At 36.0% G+C, this 10,731-nt stretch overlaps 1 protein-coding gene across 1 annotated transcript; it reads right to left on the bottom strand.

Annotated features, from left to right (window-relative positions):
• Positions 1–8,275: 8,275 nt before the first annotated feature.
• LOC125868268 (probable pectinesterase 8) lies at positions 8,276–9,699 on the bottom strand. The gene is made up of 4 exons (XM_049548895.1): positions 9,383–9,699; positions 9,123–9,294; positions 8,580–9,037; positions 8,276–8,485 (listed from the first exon to the last, which is right to left on the bottom strand). Exons 1-4 carry the CDS (start codon positions 9,697–9,699, stop codon positions 8,329–8,331), a joined length of 1,104 nt encoding a protein of 367 aa, XP_049404852.1. The 3' UTR covers positions 8,276–8,328.
• Between the last annotated feature and the right edge of the window lie 1,032 nt (positions 9,700–10,731).

Here is a 10,731-nt window from a genome sequence, read left to right on the forward strand (position 1 = left end):
AAAATCAGCTTCTCTGAAGCAAACGACATAACACCAGTACAAATCGTAGAGCAATCTACGGTCCGTCGATCCCTTTTCGTATCTCCATAGTTAGAATCTTCAAAAATCATGTACTGGAACTCTCGCAGTCACATTCTACGGTTCAGCAGTATGGTCAGTAGATTAATCTACGGACCGTCAATGACCACCGTGGTTTCACACTTGGTCAGAGTTCCCTGATTTGCCTTCCATGCCTTACCTGCTGATCTATGATCACCATCAAAGGTCCGTCAATGGACCTACGGTCTGTAGATCACCTCCGTTGATGTTTGTTTCTGCATTTCTTTCAGCTGTCTCTTTACTTCTGCGCCTAAACATCTTTCCTGCAAAACATGATAAAAAGACATAAAAACCAATGCAAAAAGGTCCTAGACACACACAACTCTTAAGTGAAATGTTTTAAAATTATCGTAAACTCACGGTATATCACTGTTCAACAATGGACCATCCCTACTATTCTTAAGCAATTGAGAGGATTTTTGGGGATGGCTGGGTACTATAGAAGGTTTATTAAGGGATTTGGTTCTATCAGTAAACCTCTACATGAATTGTTGAAAAAGGATGCATTTTTATTGAAGGAAGAGGCAACTCTGGCTTTTGAACAACTGAAACGGGCATTGATCTATGTACCTGCTTTGGCTATGCCTGACTACTGTAAGCCCTTTTTGGTGGAGACTGATGCTAGTGGAAAAGGAATTGGAGTTGTATTGATGCAACAAGGACATCCAATTGCCTACATCAGTAAATCACTAGCCCCAAAACATCAAGCTATGTCCGTTTATGATAGAGAACTGTTAGCTCTCATTTTTGCGGTGACTAAATGGTCTCACTACCTACTAGGTAGACCATTTATTGTCAAAATTGATCAGAAGGCATTAATGTACTTGCTAGAGCAGAACATTCATATTGATTTTCAAGTAGCTGGGATCTCTAAGCTCATGGCATTTGACTTCTCTGTAGAATACAAAAAGGGGTTGAGAATAAGGTTGTTGATGCTTTATCAAGAAGAATTGCTGGCCATTTCCTTGTTGACTCCTAATGACTCACTGTATGAACAGATTAAAGGCACCTGGTCCGTTGATGCTACTCTGCAAGAGTTGATTGCTAAGTTGCAAGAAGGTCCTTATAAGTCCTTTACTTGGACTAATGATCAGTTGAGATATAAAGGGAGATTAATAGTGGGTAATGATCCTTTGTTGAGAAAGAACATCATCAAGTTATGGCATAATTCTACCCAGGGAGGTCATTTTGGAATGGATGCTACAATCAAGAGGCTGCAATCATTATATCACTAGAAATCCCTCATTTCAGATACCAGTGATTACATTAGTAGGTGTGACATTTGTCAAAGGCATAAGTATGACGCCTCTGCTTACCCCGGCTTATAACAACCATTACCAATTCCTAAAGGAATATGGATTGACATCTACTTAGATTTTTTTGAAGGGCTCTCTAAGTCTCAAGGGAAAGATGTGATTCTAGTAGTGATCGACAGGTTGAGCAAGTCTGGACATTTCTTGAGTTTACAGCATCCATATACTGCACAATCAGTTGCTAAATGTTCTTTAAGCTTCATGGGATGCCTGCCACAATTACCAGTGATAGAGATCCTATTTTCTCAGTGATTTCTGGCAGGAGTTATTTACAATTCAAGGGGTTCAGCTGCAGAGGTCCATTGCTTACCATCCTCAAACAGATGGTCAAACAAAGGTCTTGAATAGAACCTTGGAAACTTACTTGAGGTGTTTTTGTTCAGATAGCCCTACGGAATGGTCTTCATACTTACCGTTAGCAGAATGGTGGTACAATACCACCTACCACACTTCTATCAAATATACTCCGTACAAGGTGTTTTATGGTCAGAAACCTCATATTCATATGCCTTATATAGTGGGTAAGACTGCTAATGAAATGGTAGACAGATCCTTGGCTGCTAGGGAAGCTATTCTACAGTTGCTCAAATTTCACATTGGTAGAGCTCAACAAAGGATGAAGGACATGGTTGATTAACATAGGTTTGAAAGGAGTTTCCAAGTTGGTGAGTGGGTATACTTAAAGTTTCAGCCTTATAGGCAGGTATCTGTGAGTGCCAAACCTTTCAACAAATTAGCTGCGAGGTAATTTGGGCCCTATCCTGTGGAAGCTAAGGTTGGTGCAGTGGCCTACAAGTTGCTTATGCCTGCTGATGTTAGGATACACCCTACATTTCATGTTTTTTAGTTGAAGAGGTGTGTTGAGGTCCCTACAATTCTCAATCATCCTCCTGTGTTTCACCTTTCAAGTCCTTATTGTCCTTTGCTGAAGCTTATTCTTGAAAGGAGGTTGGTGAAAAGAGGAAACAAAGTTGTTTGTCAGGTTCTTGTGAAGTGGACTGCAATTGACGCCTCTCAAGCTACTTGGGAGTATCTTACTGAGCTTCTACATCGATTTCCTTCTTTCCACACTTGATGATAACAGCAAGGTTAAGGGAGATCACAAATAGAGAGTTAACTATTAGAATGCGGAAGCACAAAGAAAAGAAACAAAAAAACTAAATAAAGATATGNTTCAGATAGTTAGTTGTATTGTTAAACCAGTTAGTTACACAGCCCCCGCCTAATGGAATAGTACAGAATTGTGTTGTAATAGCATATAAGGATCAAGTGTAATAGTATCGTTCATTGATTGACATAATAAGAATTCTCTTCTCCCTTCTACTATTTCTCTCTCAAAGCTAAACATTCGAAACTCCCCTGTTTTAGCCATCCTCTTCTTCGAACTACTATTCCTAGATTAATAATATCCACCCGATTATCGATTTTCATTGTTTGTGCATCAAATAACTTTACATCATAATAACATAATCAATTCAAACAATGTTCTAAGCATAGTAAACTAATAGATTAAGATACATAGGTGCTATGAAATAAGCTTTCATTCACCCAAGCATAACTTTTTTGGGGAATGCTAAAGAGCAGCTCTAGGTATAATTTATTTCCTACTTAAACAGGCCCTCGATTGGCATTGAGAGCCAATTGGTCTGTTGGTTGATAAATTACACTAACAGGACCATAAGAAATTAAAAGAGAGGCAGAATGGCCTGAACAAACCGAACAAACTCAAAAGAAAGAAAGATTGAACTAAGCAAACCATGGATAACAACCCTACTTTAGATAGCAATTAGCTTAAATTAATGAAGAACATCTTTGACATAGATCAATTTCTATTTAAACATAGTATCAGATTGAAAACAAAGAAAACTAGACTATGAATGCACAACATTTGAACTAAGCTATCAACAAAATTTAAAAGAGAAAGGAACAAACTTCATATGAAAGGATTAACACAGTGACGAAAATGATGGGAACTCATCTAAGAATTAACATTTTTACCCAATTTTTTCATATAATAGATTAATGTATTAAAAAAAGAGGGAAGAAAAATAAGCAAAACATATTCTACAATCATTTGAATAAGCAGTTTTAAGACAAGGAGCGACAAAGACCAACAATTAGCCATCCTCAACAGAGGATTCGAGTGAATAACATGCCTGTTAATAAAATTGATATTCCTGCAAATCAGGTGCATAAACATATTTCAAATGACATCAAGATAAACAGTAATCTCTACGAATGAATTCAGATGAGCAACATGATAAGGACGCCAAAGAAGCTAAGGAGGTTTATGACTATAAGAATATTAACAACAAGAACAAGAACGAAAGAAACATTATTGTCTACTTAATATCAACCAAATTCCAACATATGACAACTAAAACAAAGCTAAGCACATATAAATAGAAAACATAGAGGAACTAGGACTTAAAAGAAACAACGTTAAAAAAGAATTTACCTCTTTCCAAATGCCAAAATTTGACTAGGGACAGCCGAGAGGAGATAAAAATTTTAACTCTGATCTAAAAGTTCCCAAAACCTAGGTTCTCTCCAAAACTACCCCTGAATGGTAAGAGGGAGATGGTTTATATAGGGTAACTTTTGGGTCGATTTTGAAGATGGAATTTGATGTGGGACTTTGAGAATTTTTCAAAATTCCTTACTAGATAAGGTTTGCGAGCTGGGGAGGTACAAATTCGTACCAAATCAAACGATTGAGAAGGAGAAATTGTCTGGCAGCTTCTGGTAAAGCTATCTCGTGTTGGGCACGTACGAGAGAAGGAATTGAAAGAGGGTGTCGTTCTGGTGAGAGGATGAGCTTCTAGAGGTTGTTCTTCATCTAAGAAGAAGAGTGGGAAAGAGGGACGTGTAAGGCTGAGTTGTTGCGTTCTTTTGGGGAGAAAATAAGGAGAGTGGGCACGTGGGGTTGAAAATTAGGAAAATATTAAATAGGGGAATAATTAAGGGTGTGAGTTGGTTTATTGAGAAATTGGACTTAAAATTGGGTCAGGTCAGGTTGCTTTAGGCATTGATTAATTAAGTACAAAGAGTCTAAATTTAATAGGAAGAGTGATAAGGACCTTGTTCTTAAAGTGTGAATAAGATAAATTACGCATCTAATCAATTACTAAGCTCCTTAATTTCAACAATTTAAAATAATTATTTTGACATAAAAATCTCATTATTTTTTAAATAAAAAGACTAGTTATGAAATACATAAGAGTTTCAACTATGTAAAATAATTATTTTGACATAAAAATATCATTATTTTTTAAATAAAAAGACTAGTTATGAAATACATTAGACTTTCAAGGAAATAAAATTCGTACTTAATTAAAACACTGTTTTTTATAAAACAATTTTCTAAATATTTATTCAAAGTGAAAACTATATGAATCTGTATATTTTAAGTATATAGAGATATATTTTATAGGACAAATGGAAAATTGCCTTCAAAATGATCTCAAAAGTATTTTTTGATTCTTTCAAAAATAACTACTTCAAATTGTTTGAAATTTAAGAAGCTTGAAATTTGATCAAATGTAGAGGGTCAAAATTGGGTGTCAAAAATTTCGACAAAGATTTTCTAGCCAAGGTTCCTCCAATGCTCCTCTTAAATTCAACAAAGATAGGGTGTCTAACCCTAAGCGTCAAGGAGGGAATGATAGCGGGTCTTCATTGCCTATGTCTACTTGTGCTAGGTGTAGAAACAAGCACGAGTAAGTGTCTAGCCGGCATGGATGGTTGCTTCGATTGTGGTAAAAGTGGTCATAAGATGAGAGTTTGGCCAATGCTTTCGGCAAAGGGAATAGAGGGCAAGCAAGCTCCTCCTAGTGGTTCAGGATCCAATGCTCCCAAGAAAAACTGATTCTATGCACACCAGACTCATGGTGAACAAGAGGGTTCTCCCGATGTGGTTATCGGTAAGTTGAAAGTCTTCCAACTTGATGTTTATGCTTTACTTGATCCCCGTGCTACCTTATCTTTTGTGACTCCATATGTGGCTATGAGGTTTGAGGTTCTTCCGGATGTGTTGTTAGACCCTTTTTTTCTATCTCTACTCATGTTGGTGATTCTATTGTGGCTAAGAGGGTCTATTGAAAGTTTTTCATTTCCTTGTCCCATAGAGTTACTTTTGTTGACTAGGTAGAGATTGATATGATAGATTTTGAAGTTATCCTCGGTATGGATTGATTGCACTCATGTCATGTTGTTGTTGATTGTAGAACTAGTGTAGTCAAGTTTCAGTTCTCGAATGAGCCTATCTAAGAGTCGGAAAGGAGGAAATTTTATGCCTAAGGGTCAGTTTGTCTATTTTCTTAAAGCTAGAAAGATTATTTCTAAGGGTAGCATATACCATCTAGTTAGGGTAAGGGATGTGGATTCCGAAAGCCCTACTCTTGGGTCGGTCCCCGTTGTTAATGAGTTTCTGAAAGTATTCCCAAATGATCTACCCGGTAGTCCTCCCGCAAGGGAAATAGACTTCGATATTGACATTCTCCCAGATACGCAGTCTATTTTTATTCCTCTTTATCGAATGGCTCCGCTAGAACTAAAGGAGTTAAAAGAACAATTGAAAGATTTGTTGGATAAGGGTTTCATCTGACTGAGTATCTCTCCATGGGTTGCTCCAGTCTTGTTTGTTAGAAAGAAGGACAGTTCTCTTCGTATGTGTATAGACTATCATCAATTGAATAAGGTTACCATTAAGAATAAGTATCATCTCCAAGGATAGATGATATGTTTGACCAACTTCAAGGAGCGAGTTACTTCTCTAAGATTGACCTTTGGTCGGGTTATCACCAACTAAGGGTAAAGGAAAAAGGTATTCCGAAAACGGCTTTGAGAATCCGATATGGTCACTTTAAGTTTTTGGTGATGTCTTTTGATTTGACGAATGCTCCAGCCGCTTTTATGGATTTGATGAATATGGTGTTTCGACAATACCTTGACATGTTTGTTATTGTGTTCATTGATGATATATTGATCTATTCGAGAAGTGAGGATGATCATATTGATCATTTGAGGATTGTGTTGTAAATTCTCAAGGATCAACAACTCTTTGCAAAGTTTAGCAAATGTGAGCGGTTTGGCTAAGGTCCGTAGCTTTTCTTGGTCACATTGTTTCAAGTAAGGGAGCTTATTTGTGTTGTTTGCCCATGAGGATGTCTCGTATATGATATTATTGTTTCAAGGGAACTTTGATGAAATTTATTGCTTTAAGAGCATGCACCTTGATAATGTTTATTGCTTTGAGAGTACCTTGATGATATTTATTGCTTCGAGAGCATTTTAATGATATTATTGTTTTGAGAGCATGTTTTACATGAGATGCCCGAGTTAGGGGATTGAGATAACGATTTTAGCATGTTTTACTTGAAATGCCCAAGTTAAGGGCTCAAGATGATTTTTACCACTTTTCAAAACGAGTTAAACTTCTTTTGAATGATACTTCTTTCAAGTGATAAATGCTTCTTGCAAAATGATAATTACATCTTGTAAATAATTTCTTGGACTATCTTTCCAAGCAAGGACGAATATCATGATTTATCAACACACATACACACACACTATTGTTGTTGTTCATGAAAATTTGAGAAAATGTGGAAACATCATTTTTAGAATGAAAGTAAAAAACCTTGCAACATACTTGACCACAAGTTAGGTGGCTAGTGGATGAGATATTTAGATTATGAGTTATTTGGTATATGAACTGCAAGTCCCTCATGGATCCTTGTTTTGGAAGATAAGGCTCGATGAGGTGTATACGATAGATTGTATGACAATCTTGTACCATACATTACCATCTCATCATCATATGCATTGTATTGTATTGCATTGCATTGACCAATAATTTTTATCGGTGTAATTAGCTTTCTGGTCCGAGAATTTGTGTGTAGAATTACTTGTTTACTTTACTCGTGTTGTTAAAATATTAAAATGTGGCATCGATGTCGATGTGAAACTTTTCTGTATGTAGGTGGAAGCATTTCAGAGTTTGTTTTATAAGTATTGATTATCTACTTTGTACTCAGTTGGCCAAGCCTACGTGGCCGACTGAGTACATGTGGATCATACTCACTCCTACGTCTGTTATCCTTTTTGGTGTAGATTCTAATTCGAGTGTTTCTATGGCGGTTAATCAGATTCAGTGGATCGAGTCGTCGTCGGAGTTGTGGTGAGATCCTGCTTTCTGGATCATCATTAGACTCCATCTATCATTTACACTCTTTACTTTTATTTCAAAGACTTGGGATGTATTTCATATTTCAGTGATGTAGCAGATGCTCTTTATTATTTATGATATCAGATTTTGGGAATATTTCATCGTGTACCTAATAGTTTGATTTGAGGCCGACTTCCTTCTGGAAGTCTCGTATGGTAGTTTTATCTCCTTTTCCACAATATCTTCCTTTCGCCTTACCTATTGAGTTTGAGATGGGTGTGTGTCATCATAACCTTGGTTTGTGGGACATGACAGTTATGGTTTTGTATATCTTCTTTGGAGTTATAATATGAGACTTGGTATTGAAATTTGATGTTAATACTTCTTTCACGTAGTTATTTTATTTTATATTATATATTATTGGGTTGGCTTACTATTACGGAGGTTAGATAGGTATCATGATCACTTGTCTTAATTTTAAATTGTTGATATTTAGGTCATGTGTTTTTAGTATTGAATTAAAAATGGAGGAATGCCTAGAGTTCCATTCCTATACTTAAGTAAAAGAACCTTAGCTCAATGGTCAGTAAACAGCAGATATAATAGAATATTCATTTTGTGCTAATTGAAGAATATTGATAGATAATCAATCTACCATACATACAACATCAATCTCACTTATTCGCGTAATGAAAAATATATTTTAGTTTACAAATAATGTAATTAAAAATAGGAAGAAATAATATAATTTTAATTTGAAAATGATTGTAGCCATAAATGAGCATCAATGAAAGATAAGTTGAGGAAAGGAAGAGCTTGGGTGTCATTAAGCTTTTGAACGTATGATGCTCTTTGTGACATGTTTGACCCTGCTCCTGAACATTTGTACTCCCCATAGAAAATCGTCCTGTAATCATTTCATGAATATTTTGTCAAATGAAAAATGGTATAGATGAGTCAAACTTTTAAATGATGAGCATATTTTGTAAAATGAACTTAACTGATCTCTTGAAGGGTCATTTAAGTCGTTCCATCCGTCAGGAGAAATAATATCAGTCATGAAAGTATTGGAAAAGACTACGGTTGAGAAAGACCTCCATGCTCGACCTAACCAAATCCGACCAGTTCCTCCAATACTGCAGTTCACGAATGCAAAACCGCTATCTTCATCTTTTGAAGCCCTGCCATGTGCTGTTACTGCTCCATTTATCGATCTTGATCCTGGACTCGCAATTGATGTCAATTCACAGTTCTCATAAAATGATTTTCCATTGCCAAACACAAAGTCGATAGAACCTTGTATGTAACATTCTTTGAAGTAATGTCGACCTCTATCATCATGGAGGGTATCCTGAGATCCGAAAAATCCACAACCCCAGAACGCTGCTTGGTCTCCTCCTATTCTTATTGCCACTGCTTGTGCTCCTACCGCCCCCGGCACTGCCATCAGAGCCACATTCTGTGTATATCCATCATTATATATTACATATTTATTAGTATTATTATTAATGCACCTTGATGTTTTAATAGAAAGGGAGATATACCATGAAACTTAAATTCTTAGCTATGAAGTTGGTGGAGAAAACTTGGACAGAGCCACTGTTAAATGTTCCATGTGATGAATTGGCATTGTCATTATATATTATAGCTGTTGAAGTGTACCCCTGTCCTTGAAATGTGATATTAGGCTTGCTTTTTGGAACAATCACCTTTTCACTTCATGCATAAACAACAATTTTACACTCATCATAATATAAACTACTCTATCTTACACTAATTAACATATTTATTACACACTACTTACAAATATATGCCACTGTTGATCCAAATCAAGCTCCTTATCGCGCTAAAATTCGCAACAGAATCAACAGCAGCTTGCACGGTCGTGAAATTGCAACAACCATTATGATCAACACAAATAATTGAACTTGTGTTAGGATCTATACTTGGAAAATTGGGCGAGAAATTATCACATATCGTTTGGTTTTTTCTTTTGTCATCATGGTGATGATGACTTCGATCAACTTTAAAACTTAAATGCTCAAGTAACATAAACGATGTTGATACAAAAATAGCCACAATGGCAATCAAAAGAGGGAAATACATGCCTTTACCATTCATTTTTCTTTTCTTTTCTTGTTGGAACTAAAAGAAATAAGAATAGATATATTTCAAATAGGATATATGTCTTGGGTTTATATAACTTGGAAAAAACAATATTGAGGGGAAAGGTAAAAAAGGAAACTTAGATGAAGTATAAGAATAGATGACATGTCTTGCAAATTACCCTGTCCCTTTTTGGTAACCTTTTTTTGCAGAATGCACGTACCTACCTAATTTGATAGTACCTTTGTCACACTGTAACTCCTAATTACTAACTGATATTAGGAAGATTATTGATTGATTGAATGTTTACCTGTTGATTTAAATGTGTCTGTTAAAGCTAGACTACTTGGTCCTCCACATGTCCATACGCACACGCAAGTGTACATGATTGTGCAAGTAATAAAGTAGCTCTTTTTAAGAGCCGGATGTCAAACCCACAAACTTATGATCAGTTAATATTTAATTTCGCAAATGACTACAATTTAAGGCAAGCGCGTCAAGAGAATTTGATGATTATTTCAAAATTAACAACTTCATAAGAACAACTAGACTATCTAACTACGATTCAATTTCAAGCGGAGTTTAAACAATGACTTAAGCAATTTCAGGGTTGTAACTTAACTGAGAATTCATGCATAGTACCATCTTCTACCGGCTTCTATTGGTTGTCGAATCTCTGGCTTACAAGGTTAAATGTCTGATTATGGTCTCCTGACGTCTAATCCTTTACCACAGTTGGCAATCTAACTACATCGTTGAGCGTGGATAGACCACTGAACCAACTAAGGAGCATTAGGTTTTCATTTTGTTTTGTAACCAAGCAAGGTCGCTAGGTATATCTCTAACCTAGATACAAATCAAACCTAGTTCATGTACTAATTAGAGAAGATCATGTCCCTTGTGTTCCACGTTCTATATTTTTATTCCTCTCCCGAGTTCAAGTCAAACAATGAATATATCATAATAGTACTCAGGCATTAACATAGTGAATATAAGAACAAAGGAGCAATTCATAGTAACAACCAATTTCACTCCGCATATTAGATA

This window comes from Solanum stenotomum, chromosome 6 (genome assembly GCF_019186545.1).
Source record: "Solanum stenotomum isolate F172 chromosome 6, ASM1918654v1, whole genome shotgun sequence".
NCBI classification, from domain to species: domain Eukaryota; kingdom Viridiplantae; phylum Streptophyta; class Magnoliopsida; order Solanales; family Solanaceae; genus Solanum; species Solanum stenotomum.